At 39.7% G+C, this 14,276-nt stretch overlaps 1 protein-coding gene across 2 annotated transcripts in view; it reads left to right on the plus strand.

The window, feature by feature from the left end:
* The window catches only part of PRDM10 (PR/SET domain 10), an 85,531-nt gene that overhangs the window by 27,145 nt on the left and 44,110 nt on the right, over nucleotides 1-14,276 (plus strand). For both annotated transcript variants that reach the window (XM_027093002.1, XM_027093003.1), the window contains exons 2-4: nucleotides 3,767-3,948; nucleotides 6,340-6,504; nucleotides 8,956-9,015. In XM_027093002.1, coding sequence (XP_026948803.1) covers nucleotides 3,880-3,948; nucleotides 6,340-6,504; nucleotides 8,956-9,015 — 294 coding nt within the window. In that variant the 5' untranslated portion in view covers nucleotides 3,767-3,879. The remainder of the gene's footprint in view (nucleotides 1-3,766; nucleotides 3,949-6,339; nucleotides 6,505-8,955; nucleotides 9,016-14,276) is intronic.

Here is a 14,276-nt window from a genome sequence, read left to right on the forward strand (position 1 = left end):
GATCTGTACAAATGATCAAGGACGTGCCACACGACAGATCTAGAGTTACTCATATTCCTTGACCTGAAGGAACTTCGAGTTGAGACGGGGAGGTAGACATTTAGACAGAAAAATGCAATATGATCGAACCTTTTTTAAAAATCTAATGTGTGAGTGTTTATCATGGAGCAGGCATTGTGCTAAGCATTTTATGTGCATTATTTCATGTTCTGTCAATAACCTTATGATCCCGATTTTACAGAGAAGGAGAGGGATTTAGAGACTGTCCTTGCTTTGCCTGAGGTCAGTTAAGTCACAGAATTGCTACCGAAATCCAGGTCCAGAGCCCAAGCTCGTAGCCACTCTGCCTCTTGTACTGACTTCTGCCTCTGCACAGATGTGTCCCCTGGGCCCTCGCACGCTAGGCACAGGGAGAGGACAGCCCCAGTGCTGGAGTTCAGAAACTGATAGTTACTCTACCGTCATACAGCCACTGTAACTGACTCCAAATTATCCCTCAGAGACTTCAAAAGAATTCAAGGTATAGCACATTGTATGTCCAAACGCATTCATCACAAAAGATTAAAAACAACCTGTTTGTCAACACAAGATTAAATACATTATGATATATTCATATAATGAAATGATGCAGCTGTAATAACGAATGAGGAAATGCTATATGGATATGGAACAATGTAAAGGGTATGATATTATATGGAATAAATAAGGTTTAAAAGAGATGCTGCTTTGTATAGAATCAATAGCATGCTGCTGTGTGTGGTTGCAGAGGCAGGGAATGTGTAAATTTTGCTTGTATATGCATAAAATATCTTTGGAAGAATAGATAACAAATCGATGGTATGGGTTGATTCTGAAGAATGGATAAGGGATTCCAGGTAGAGAGAAATAATAAGCACCTTTCTAGAAATGAAAACAAATAAGAAAGGCACTCTGGGCTGGTGTGTTTCCAGAGCATGAGGGGTGAGCCTGCCTGGCTCCTCGCTGCGTCCCCTTGTGCACTTGAGTGATTGTACAATTGACAAACTAAGTTGAAAAAAAAAAAATCTCAAATTCCTGTATGGGAAGAGCATAACATCTCTTCTGTGGTATTAATTCCTGTTGAAAATACATGTCCTGAATCTAACCATGAAGAGACGTCAGACAAACTCAAATTGAGGGACCTTCTGAAAAACAAATGGCCTCTGCATTTCCAAAATGTCAAGGTCGTGGAGAACTAGGAAAGACTGGGGACTGTTCCCAATCAGAGGGGACAGACGGGACGTGTCCGCGGGACGCACCGTGTGCGATGCCAGATTGGATCCTGGGCCAGAAAAAAGGGGTTTCCTTCTCTGCAAAGGACGGTAATCAGACAATTGGCAGAAGTTGAATGTGGTCTGTAAATTAGGTAATAGTACTGTTTTCATGTTAACGTCCTGATTGTGATAGTACTGTGGTTACGTGAGAAAATGTCCTGTTTTTAGGAAACAGACACTTAAGAATTTAGTAGTAAAGGGGCTTTGTGTCTGCAGTTTACTCTCAAATAGTTCAAGTTAAAAAAACAAAAGAGAGAGAGGGAGAGAGAAGGAGAGAGAATAATAACGTAAGCATGGTAAAATGTTACCATTTGGGGAACCTGAGTGAAGAAGTACAGGAATTCTTTGTACTATTTATGCTGCTTTTCTGTCTGAAATTATTAAAAAATAAAAAAATTTTTAAAAACACTTCTGATGTGGAACATTTTATGATTTTGTAATACTGAGCCTTTTATGTCCTTTTGTACAATTTTGTGATTTTCTTCCTATAGATCTTTATATTGTTGGTGACATTTATTCCTAAGTTTCTTAATATTTTTATTCCTTTTTTAAAAAATATAAGTTTTGTTGAGGTATAATTCACATACTGTGCAACTCACTCTGACCACCTTTTTACTATGCTTAGATAGTACCATTATATAAGGAAGGCATGCTTTTTTTTTTTTAAAGACAACTTTATAGGGTATAATTTACACATGATGAAATGCACATATTTTAATTGAATAGGTTGATGACTTTTGACACATGAATTCCCCACATAACCACCCCCCAGTCTAGATGCAGGATAGAGAACATTTCCATTTCTCCAGAGAGTGTGCCCCCAGCCCCTTTGCTTATATAGTCACCTGTTGGCGACACGGGCATCTTTTCCAGGACCCTCCGGTGTGTGCAGGGCGAGCGTGTGTGTGGTGGGGTGCCTTCGGGCGGGGGTAAGGATGGTAGCGTTGCAGCCAAGCAGGAGCAGTTTCCTCAGTGGCTCCGAAGAGGCTCTCAGGCTGTTTGGACGTGGCTTTCCTGTATCCCAGACTTAGGCCCTGACGTTGGGTGCTCCAGTTTCTTTTTTTTCTTCTATAGGCCTTATTCTGGTTCAGAGGTTGGAGCATGTGTAGCCTAAGAATGTTTCTCAGCTTATTTCCATTAACAATGGAGAAAATTCTGGCTGGGTTCTGGGTAGTGGTCTTTTTTTTTTTTTTTTAAGAGATGTGCAATTTATTTATTTTTTAAATTTTTTGGCCACACCCCGAGACACTGGGGATCTTAGTTCCCTGACCAGGGATCGAACCCACGCCCCCTGCATTGAAAGGCAGAGCCTTAACCACGGGACCACCAGCGCAATCCCTGGGCAGTGGTCTTTCTGACCTTTAGTTGAATGGTGTTCTGAGCAGTTTGGCCTTTCCTGTCCTGCTATTTAATGGGCTGGTGGGAGGAGGTGTATCAGGCCTGGCTGCCCTGATAAAGAGCAGATCTCATGTGACCTTTAAAATGTCGTGTTTTATCATCATCAGAAGGGAAGATTGATTAAAACATCTATTTTGGAAAATAATAATGTTTCAAGGTGTAAATTTTGTGCGCATTGATGTTTAGTTGATGTTTGATTGCTCACTCATCACCCCTGTATGGACCCAATGGGAAACAGAGTTTATATTTGTATTCACCAAATTGTGGCCCAGAAAATTCAGCTCCCTCTGCCTGCCAGTTCTTCCTCGTTTTGTGACTTTTATTATTCTGCTGTTCATTCTGAGTTGGTGGTATAGGAAGTCAGTGTCTAAACAAGTGTGCAGGGACTTCCCTGGTGGTCCAGTGGGAAAGAATCGGCTTCCAAAGCAGAGGACTTGGGTTCGATCCCTGGTTGGGGAACTAAGATCCCACATGCCTTGGGGCAACTAGGCCTGCACGCCACAACTACTGAGCTCTCGCGCCTCAACAAGAGAGCCTGAGTGCCGCAAACTACAGAGCCCACGCACCACAACTAGAGAAGAGAAAACCCGCCCTCCACAGCTAGAGAGAAGCCTGAGTGCCGCAAGAAAGAGCCTGTGTGCCACAACGAAAAGATCCTGCATGGCTCAGGGAAGATCCCGTGTGCCTGCAACTGAGATCTGACACAACCTAAATAAATAAAATATTTTAAACAAGTGTGCAAGGGAGGGACGAGCTGGCCGAGCAGCAGCGAGTCTTGGTGTGAACCCAGCACTTCCCTGCATTTAGCATCTGGGGGCCTCATCCTTCTCAGGAGAGCTAAGAGGACTGCCGTCAGCATTTGTGATGAAGGTTCCATCCACCTAACTGTGCCCAGAGCAGAGCAAGTATGCAATACATTGCATCATTATTCCAAATAATTTCTTCATTTTTACCTTTTTGCCCAGGTGTGTAATCTTTCACAAAGCTTTTTTCCCCCCTTTTTGTGGTTGAAACTGTAATTTATTAAAATGCATTCATTTAGTTAAAGTCTTGGGTCCTTTTCTCTCTTTTTTCAGGCACGTTGCAGAGAGACCTTTTTGTCCTTGATGAACACTCACGTGGTAGGCAGATGACTGTCCTTCACCCCGAGCTGCTCTAGGTGCCCAGGACGCTGTCCAGCAAAGAAAGGATGGATTCCAAAGATGAAAGCTCACACGTGTGGCCTCCGGCTGCAGAGCATGAGGAGAATGCCGCACAGGTGAAGAGTGGTCTTCCAGCTGGGCATTGACAGCAGTTTTTTAGTTGGTACAGTTTGCTGACAGCTAGAGAAATAGAAGCTCCTATGCAGTGATGAGTGGTTGGTAGGAAGCTGACTTGCAGAACTGGTGCAGAAGGAACGGGCAGCGTTTCAGCACCTTGGACGCTCCAGCAACGTGGGGTGCTGTGATTTTGCGGAGCTACATACCACTCATGGCTTCTCTGCTTTTCCCCTGTTTTATTGTCATAATCCACTTCACTGCTCCGTTTTATTACATGGTATTGGTGCTGAAAGCTTCAAACTGGAGGTTTTCTTTGTTATCCCGGAAAGGGTTTTGTTTCTTCATGTGTAATGAAGTACAAAGGTATGCCTGTAAAGTGAGGGACTTTTCCTTTTCTTCTCAAATTCAGGATGTAAACCTCTAATTGAAAGTTGTCCCATTGCATCCACAGCTCTGGAGGTTAGTCGCTTATTCAGACGCTGCTGTAACCAGTGATCTCTGCCTTTCAAATTGCTACCCTAACCAGCTACACGTTCTTTTGACTGTTCTTAGCAAAGGCGAACCTCTGCATTTTTGGTATGCGTTTGAATTTTGAGAAGAGTCAGCACTCATAGGGAGCCATGTTTACATGTGACCAAAGTATAACACTTCATTTTAAAGCATTATAATATATATGTAATTTTAATTTAATTTTCGTCAAGTTATATAACCATAGTATTATTACCCAAATCAGAAAATTAACATTGAAACCTTTAAATATACACATCTTATTTAATTTAAGCAATATAACAAATTTACAATACATAAAATTGATCACCTGGTATGATTTGAAAGTCTGAGTTTGAATACTGAGCAAAACAGTTCCAGAGATGCTTCCAGCAGAATAGTTGAGAATGCTGTTTTGGTTCATATGGAAACTATTTGGAAGGCTGCTTTCATGTAGCTATATATTTTGGTGTATTTTGTTTATAAACAAAAATGTAGTTCATTAATAAATAGGGTCCACATTTGTGGGTAACCAGATGGTAGACGGCAGAGCTCAGCACCCTTTATTGCCCCCCTCCTCCCACTGTTCCTTCTCCCGACCAGGAATTCTGATTTAGCCCAGTACTGGGTGTTGAAGACCAAGTTGAAGAGTTTGGATAACTCTTAAGGAAATTTTATTTTTTCTTTTTTAAGCATTGAAACTAGTTCAAGATTTTGATGTCAATGAGCAAATCTAAACTCACAAAATTATTTTGCAGCACTTAAAACTGCGCAAATATCTTAGAAGCCTAATTCTTGTAGGGATGCAAACTGTATCTTCATGGGCAAAGCAGATTTATGTAGAAGCTGGACTAAGCGCTTAGTATAGAAGTGGAGGTTTGTTTTACTTATGTGGTGCTTGACTTCACTGGGTCTCCATTTTTCTTTCTGGGGATTGAATTAGCTTATGTCATTTTCAGGATCTACTATTCTCCACTGGAAAAAAACTGAAATAAAAAAGTGAGGTCTAAAGCCAAGACAGTGTAAGAGGAAGGAATCGGACCTAAGAGGGTCTAACTTCAATATCAGCCCATAAACTATTTCTCTCCCAAATGTGTTCTTTGACCATCTGCTTTGTACCTTCAATATCAGATACTAGGCTGTATGCCAGCCTTCAAGAACCTCCAAAGCTGACTACTCGAAAGCACTTTACAGAATCCAGTTTCTGCTTTAGTTCTTGGTAGATAGAAAATTATTTCCCCTGGTGACAACTGAAATAGTTGTCCAAAACCCCTTAAAATACTCACTTAGAATTTTTTGTATTGTTACCTAGTTGGCAAGGGAGAGTTCTGTTACATTCACCGAGTCAGCAAACGTTTACCGACTCGCCTCCAGACCGGCCCTGGAGTATGAAAGAATTTGTAGGAAAGAAAGTGACCTTGTTTTAACGTGTTTGCCAAAAGGCACTGTTAGTTATAAAGTAGAATTCTTATGATGTGTTGAAAGCAACTGGTTTTTGAATCTTGACATTTTTTTTCACATTACAAATAATTTGTATTTTGTAGTTCGGTAATGTTGTCAACCATGCGTCTTCTGTCACATTTCCAGGGTCAGTGAACCACCCTGTCAGTACTCCCCGAAAGAGATACCTGCATTGGACATTTGAGGCAAAGGGAACTTTAAATCGGTTGCCTAATATTGAGCAATAAGTCAGTGACAAGGTCCTTGGATCCTGTTGCCAAGTCACTAACTCAGCATAGATGAAGGCGTATCAGTTGAGTTCTCCTTTCAGTGGGGATCTTTTAGAAATGCAAGTGTGTAATGTTCTCGGTCAGTCCTGCGTCTTTGTGAGACAGGTTTTGTTCCACAAGGGTGGTTGCTACATACTTGCCGGTTATTTATTTATTTATTTATTTTTGCCCCAGGTGCATTTTGTTCCAGACGCTGGAACTGTGGCCCAGATTGTCTACACCGATGACCAGGTCCGTCCACCACAGCAGGTGGTGTACACGGCAGATGGTGCCTCTTACGCGTCAGTGGATGGTCCGGAGCACACGCTGGTCTACATCCATCCCGTGGAAGCTGCGCAGGCATGTGAAGGACTGTGGTTTATAGTTTGTTAATCAGTTAATTCACCAATTACTTAGGTTTACTCTCTGCCAGTCACTGTGCTATTTGCTGGTGATACAGGAATTATTCATATAAGATTTATGCTCTCAAGGAGCTTATAACCAACTGGGCAGAGGAAGATATGGTTTATTTATTTAAATTAAATGTAATAAGGAGTTAGAGCACTAACCTCGAATGAGTTCTTTCCCCAACTGACTATTGATATTGATTTTTTTTTTTTTTTGCATTACGCAGGCCTCTCACTCTTGTGGCCTCTCCCGTTGCGGAGCACAGGCTCCGGATGCGCAGGCTCAGAGGCCATGGCTCGTGGGCCCAGCCGCTCCGCGGCATGTGGGATCTTCCCGGACCGGGGCACGAACCCGTGTCCCCTGCATCGGCAGGTGGATTCTCAACCACTGTGCCACCATGGAAGCCCGATATTGATTTTTTTTTAAATTATAAATTTATTTATTTTTGGCTGTGTTGGGTCTTCATTGCTAAGCCCGGGCTTTCTCTGGTTGAAGCCAGCAAGGGCTACTCTGTGTTGTGGTGCGTGGGCTTCTCATTGCAGTGGCTTCTCTTGCTGTAGAGCATGGGCTCTAGGTGCTTGGGCTTCAGTAGTTGTGGCTCGTGGGCTCTAGAGCGAAGGCTCAGTAGTTGTGGTGCACGGGCTTCGTTGCTCTGTGGCATGTGGGATCTTCCTGGACCAGGGCTCGAACCTGTGTCCCCTGCATTGGCAGGTGGATTCTTAACCATTGTGCCACTAGCGAAGTTCCTGATTGATTTTATTAACAAGATTATCAGCTTTTACTTTTCCTAAGGTATCAACAACCAGGCCAAACATGGTAACTTAATCAAGACAGATCAGTGAAAACATGCAGATTTTTTCAGTTAAACGAGGGCTCCTACTAGCTTATTAACTGCTATTTACTAATAACTTACTGATGTGTAGACCTGTAATAGAAGCACAGGTAAAAACTGTACGATTACAGCTACTTTCATTTTTTTGCCAGTGACTCTGAATTTTAGTTTCCAAATGCATGACACGAATATTCCCCAATATATAAATGTTAGTTTGTATGGGACTTCCCTCGTGGTCCAGTGGGTAAGACTCCACGCTCTCAATGCAGGGGGCCCAGGTTTGATCCCTGGTCAGGGAACTAGGTCCCGCACGCATGCTGCAACTAAGAGTCTGCATGCTGCAACTAAAAAGATCCTGTGTGCCACAACTAAGACCTGGCGCAGCCAAAATAAATAAATATTAAAAAAAATGTGAGTTTGTATTGTCAGCACTTTACAGTGTACAAAGCACTTTTAAACACATTAAAAGAGAAATCAGTTCCATGGTTTATAGTAGGATCCCGGTAATAAAAATTTGCCCTCATGCAATATTTAATCAAGAGACTCAAATCACTCCCAAGAAGACATGGGACCCACCTAATAAATACCTTTCAAATCTACATAAAGATGAACTTGCCTAATAGTCAGATGGTACTTTTGGAATGTCCTTTCTTAGTTTTAGTCCCCTAGCTGTATTAAAATAAGTGCATGTAGATTATGTGAAGAATGTCCTGTGACCAACTTTTGGTTCATTACTGTGTTACTAAATGTCTGAATTATGATAATTTTTTTTATTGTCAAATATAAGAAATCTGACACTGGCTGAAATTCTCTTTTACAGTTCTCTGGAATCAACACTTAACCTTAGTTCTTATGCCCATAGGTTTGCTAAAGCCTCGCGCAAATTAAAGTCTCTCAGAAAGAATACTTCTCTGGACTGGAGATTTTCTGTGGTACCCTGGCTAAAATCATTTTGAAGATTTTCCTTCTCCATTTATCTTTGCTGCACCATGGCCCAAATTATGTGTTTATAATCAGAACTTTTAAAATTATGATTTTACTGGCTTTTATCCAAAACAGAATCTGTGGAACATTAAATTCAATTTATTTTCCTTCTACTTCTCTTGTGATAATGAGTGTGCATTTATATTTGAAAGAGCTGTAATCCTTGGGAATACAGTACTCTTCTGTTTGCCGGTACATCTCCAACTATTTTCATTTAATTGCAAGTCTGCTCCTGTGATAGAGTGTTACGTGTTGCGTGCATGCCCCCCTGTTCATGGCATGCCTTTTTAATCAAGTGTGACATTCAGTCTCAGGAGACGCTTTGCTTTAGAGTAAAGCTCCTGAAGTGTGAAGTACGTTAGCCAATAGAGATGGCTAGCTTTCACAGTCTCTTTGGAGCCATCTGGATGAAAGGCTTTAGCAAAACGTAAGAGTACTATCTTTATCTTCTTTGTTAACGAAAGATTATTACTAGCTGTTTGGTAGTTAACTCTCTCAAGAATTGGTGCTTAGCAGTAGTATAATTTTTCCTGTGTAGATGAGCTGTCTAACGATCTATTGATAAGTTTTTGTTGTTGTTTGTTTAGACGCTGTTTACAGACCCAGGCCAGGTAGCTTATGTCCAACAGGATGCTACAGCTCAGCAGGTAATGAGTTGCTTTTTTGCCTTTTTGTTGATTGTGGGTAATACTGAAGTTACCCTTCCCTGGAATGCCCCCCAACCCTCTGTACTGTGCATTCTCTGGATGTCTATTTCTCATGCGTTTAGAATATTCTCAATGTCCATTAATGAAAACAAAGCAGGACATGACACTAACACACTCCAACCAGTATACATTGCAATAGCGTGGTAATGAAAAAATGATTTGTCAGGGAAATTGAAGCATTAAATTAAAATAAGCATATCAACTGGATATTGGTTCAAGTTCCAAAGAGTAATCCTGAGTTTCAAAAGTGTCTATGGAAATAGGGAAACATTTTAGTACTTGGTATTTTTTTTACATTATTGAATTATAGTTGATATACAATGTTGTGTTAGTTTCTGGTATACAGCAAAGTGATTCAGTTATATATATATAATATATATATTCTTTTTTCATATTCTTTTCCATTATGGTTTATTACAGGATATTGAATATAGTTCCTCGTGCTATACAGTAGGACCTTGTTGTTTATCTATTTTATATATAGTAGTTTGTATCTGCTAATCCCAAACTTCAAATTTATCTCTCCCCCTCCTTTCCCCTTTGGTAACCATAAGTTTGGTGTCTATGTTTGTGTATCTGTTTCTGTTTTGTAAATAAATTCATTTGTATCATATTTTAGATTCCACATACAAGTGATATCATATGATATTTGTCTTTCTCTTTCTGACTTACTTAGTATGACAATCTATTTTTAAATATTAGGGAAAAATTCCTGCTTAAATTACATATATATTTAGCGGCAACCTTCCTCATTCTACTTTCAGAGAATTGAGATTCTTCTTGGTTTTCTTTTAAAACATTTCTTTCCTTTTATCTATATTTCTAATATATCCTACTTGACTTTGAGGGACTTCTTCGTTATTTTCCTCCAGGTTGCAAAAGTGATAAGGCAGGTGCAGAAACTAGATATTGTCAGTCTTACCCTCAAGGGAATGTGAATCCAAATAGTTTTATTTTCATGTTGGCTAGTATGACTGTTATTTAGCTATACCACTGAGTGTCATGAGTAATTATCAAGTAAATTCTCATTAGTAAGCACTTTCTGCTTTTAAAATTTTTTAGTAGGTGATTTGGAAACTTGCATTTTAAAATTTGGAAAATGAACAGTAATTGTGTTGATATTATTTATGAAATCTAGCGAGAATTAGGAGTCTTCATCGTAGCAGTTATGGTTGAATTTATTCCTGACTGGTAGTGACCTACAATTTTGTGGGTCTGCCATCTTGAATGAGAACTTGTCTTAGTTCATCTGGGCCGCTATAACAGAATGCCATACATGGGGTGGCTTACAAACAACAGAAACTTATTTCTCACAGGTCTGGAGGCTGGGAAGTCCAAGACCAAAGTGCCAATAGATTTGTTGTCTGGTGAGAGCCCTCTTCCTGTTCACAGATGGCTGTGCCCTCACATGGCAGAAGGGGTGAGGCTGCTCTCTGGAGTCTTGTATAAGGGCACTAATCCCATTCATGGGGGCTCTACCCTCATGACCTAATCACCTCTCAGAGGCCCCACCTCCTAACACCGTCACAATGGGGATTAGGTTTTGACATATGTATAAACTTTGGGGAGACACAAATGTTCTGTTGCAGAGTTACTATTTTATTTTAGTAATTTTGTACTAATTAAGTTTACTCTTGATAAAACAAATCATGTCCATTTCTGTGAATATTTATTGATTCCACCAAGCAAGCAATGGATAGATTTAATTCATTTTTACAACTTGGAAGGAAAAAAATAAAATGAAATGCCTTTGTGTTTCATAGATGATTAATTCATTCACTAATATTTGGAGTAATGATTTTTTTTTTTCATAAAAAGTTGAAGCAATACAAAATAAAAGAGAAGTACATTAAAAAACCCAAACAAACAAATTCTGTCCAGGAACATCCTCATTAATTTACAATTGGTAACTATTATTCTAGACTTCCTCCCAGACATAAAACAGACAAAGATAAACAAGCAGGGGAAAATTGTGCCCTAAATGCTATTATTAATCTAAATGCTTTAAACTTAAATTTACTTGAGTGTAATAGAAGGAAAGCAAATGGAGATGAACCGGAAAGAGGTTGGAGTCCTCACGGTTTCCTAACCGGCCTTGGGCTCCGGTCCCCTGTGTCCTCAGCTCTTGCTGTGATGACCTGACATCAGCACACTGACACTTCCTCCCCCTCCTCTCCTCCCCCAGTGTTTGGTGTTAGTTGCATTATTATTGTAACTAATGTATTTATGTTCTGTTCAGTAACCACAGCTACTTAGAATTTTGCTCCATTATCTCCTGGCATTTAATTTATACAAATCTTGAGTCTAATTTTGATTATTTTCCTCATTCCTTTTCTATCTTAATGGCTGTTTGAGTGTTTCTTTATCCTTGAAGTTTTTCTTTGAAGTCTAATGACTTCACCAGCATTTGAATCAGAATTCCCTAGGACAGGGTGTGTCCTTTTCATGTATAGGTTAAGACTGTGTTTCGGGAACATTTTCATCTATTAGGTTTTTGAAGATCTATTCAGTTTCATTTGATATGTTCACTTTTCCAGGAATATCAGTGTGAGTATATTGATTCTGCTTTCTATATCTAACATTCTCTCTGTGCTCATTTTTATATCTATTCTTTTCCACGTTATTTGTGTAATTTGCTTTATGTCCCCCATATTTCCTTACTGTTTTTTAAACTTTTTAATTAAATTATAACATACATATGGAAAAGTGCAAAAACTTATAAGCAATAATGCAATGATATACCACGAAGTGAACACACTCTGTAACCAACACCCAGATTAAATAATAGAACATTACCATCTCCTAAAAGCCATCCTCACGCTCTCTCCTAATCACTTCTCCTTCCCTTCTCCTCAAAGGTCACACTCTCCTGCCTGCTGACACTGTAGACTGGTTTTCCATGGTTTTGAACTTTATATGAACAGAATACCTTAGTATGGTTTCCTTTTTGTCTTTTTTTTTTTTTTTTTAAATTTTTATTTTGGCCTTGCCACTCAGCTTGTGGGATCTCAGTTTCCCCATCAGGGACTGAACCCAGGCCACGGCAGTGAAAGCGCGAAATCCTAACCACTAGACCAGCAGGGAACTCCCCTTTTTGTCTTGTTCTTTGGTTTAACATTCTGCGTGGGAGAGTCACATTGTTCATGTTGTTGGGTGCCCCCGCGGTTTCCTTCCCTTCTATTTTTATCGCTATATCGTGTTCAGTTTTATGAAAGTACCATAATACATCCAGGAGTGTGATCCTCCCTCCACTTTGTTCTTCTTCAAGAGTTTCTTGGCCCTTTGCTTTTCCATACACATTTTAGAATCAGCCTGAAGTTTCCACCGAAGTCCTGCAGGAAACTTACTGGCATTTCGTTGCATCTATGGATCAGTTTGTGAATCACTGACATCTTTATAATATTGAGTCTTCCAATCTGTAAATATGATCTATCCACGAGTTTATTTATTTTTAAAATTTTTATTGAAATATAGTTGATTTAGAATGTTGTATTAGTTTCAGGTATACAGCACAGTGATTCAGTTATACATACATGTATAAATATATGTATTCTTTTATTACATTCTCTTCCATTATAGGTTATTACAAGATATTGAGTATAGCTCCCTGTGCTACACAGTAGGTCCTTTATTTTATTTTATTTATTTATGTTTGGCTGCGTTAGGTCTTCGTTGCTGCGTGCGGCCTTTCTCTAGTTGCGGCAAGCAGGGGCTACTCTTTGTTGCGGTGTGCAGGCTTCTCATTGCGGTGGCTTCTCTTTGCAGAGCACGGGCTCTAGGCACATGGGCTTCAGCAGTTGTGGCTCGTGGGCTCTAGAGCGCAGGCTCCGTAGTTGTGGCGCACGGGCTTAGTTGCTCTGCAGCATGTGGGATCTTCCCAGACCAGGGCTCAAACCCGTGTCCGCTGCATTAGCAGGTGGATTCTTAACCACTGCACCACCAGGGAAGTCCCAGTAGGTCCTTGTCGGTTATCTATTTTATATATCATAGTATCCTTGAGTTTTAAATAAAAGTTGAAAATTGTCTTCTGGGTAGAGGTTTTTCGATAGATTTATTCCTAGATATTTGGTGTCTTTTGATGGTATTGTAAATTATGGTATGATTTTTTTAAATTTTATTTTCTAAGTTCTATTTCTGATTTTCTTGATAAATAGTCAGGTTGTCTATGATTACTGACATTTTTACTTCTTTCCAATATAAGGAAAAAAATCCAACACTGGATTTTTTTCCTTCTTTCTGATATAAGCATAAAAAATCCAAAGCTGGATTTTTTCCTTCCAGTTTTATTGAGATATAATTGACATACAGCACTGTATTATAAGTTCAAGGTGTACGGCATAATGTTTTGACTTACCTACATCGTGCAGTGATTGCCACGATAAGTTTAGTGAACATCCGTCATCTTCAAAATTAAACAAATAGAAAAAAATATTTTTTGGTGATGAGAACTCTTAGCATTTACTCTCTTAACAAGTTTCACATATAGCACACAGCAGTGTTCATCATATCTATTGCATTGTACATTACATCCCTAGGACTTATTTATCTTGTAACTGGAAGTTTTACCCTTTGACCACCTTCATCCAATCCCCCCTCCCCCATCCACCACCTCTGGTAACCACAAGGGGCATCTCTTTTTCTATAAGCTTTTATGTTTGTTTTTGAAGTATAATTGACCGACAATACTGTGTTAGTTCCTGTTACACAACATAATGATTTTTTTGTATACATTTCATACATTCCGCGATGTCTAGTTATGATATGTCACCACACAAGGATATTACTCACTGACTGTATTCCCCACACTGTACATTTCATACCCATGACTCACTTATTTTGCAAGTAGAAGTTTGTACCTCTTAATCTGCCTCACCTATTTCTTTCCTTCCCCCACCCTCCGATACTCTGGTAACCACCTGTTTGTTCTTTGTCTATAACTCTGTTTCTGTTTTGTTATGTTTGCTCACTTACATCTTTTATTTTTTATTTCTTCTTTTGTCCCCCCTTGGTCTGCTGGCTAGGATCTCCAATACATTACTGAACAGAGGGGGTGCTAGTAGGTTTGTAGGTTTCTCATTTTCCTTCCTGATCGCAGAGGAAAAACTTTCTCTACTTTACTATTAAGAATGATGTTTAGTGCAGGATTTTCTTTTCTTTTTTTTTGGCTGCACTGTATGGCTTGGCTTGTGGATCTCAGTTCC

Source organism: Aethalodelphis obliquidens, unplaced genomic scaffold, assembly GCF_003676395.1.
Source record: "Aethalodelphis obliquidens isolate GAN/ISIS:26980383/991018 unplaced genomic scaffold, ASM367639v1 scaffold82, whole genome shotgun sequence".
Taxonomy (NCBI): domain Eukaryota; kingdom Metazoa; phylum Chordata; class Mammalia; order Artiodactyla; family Delphinidae; genus Aethalodelphis; species Aethalodelphis obliquidens.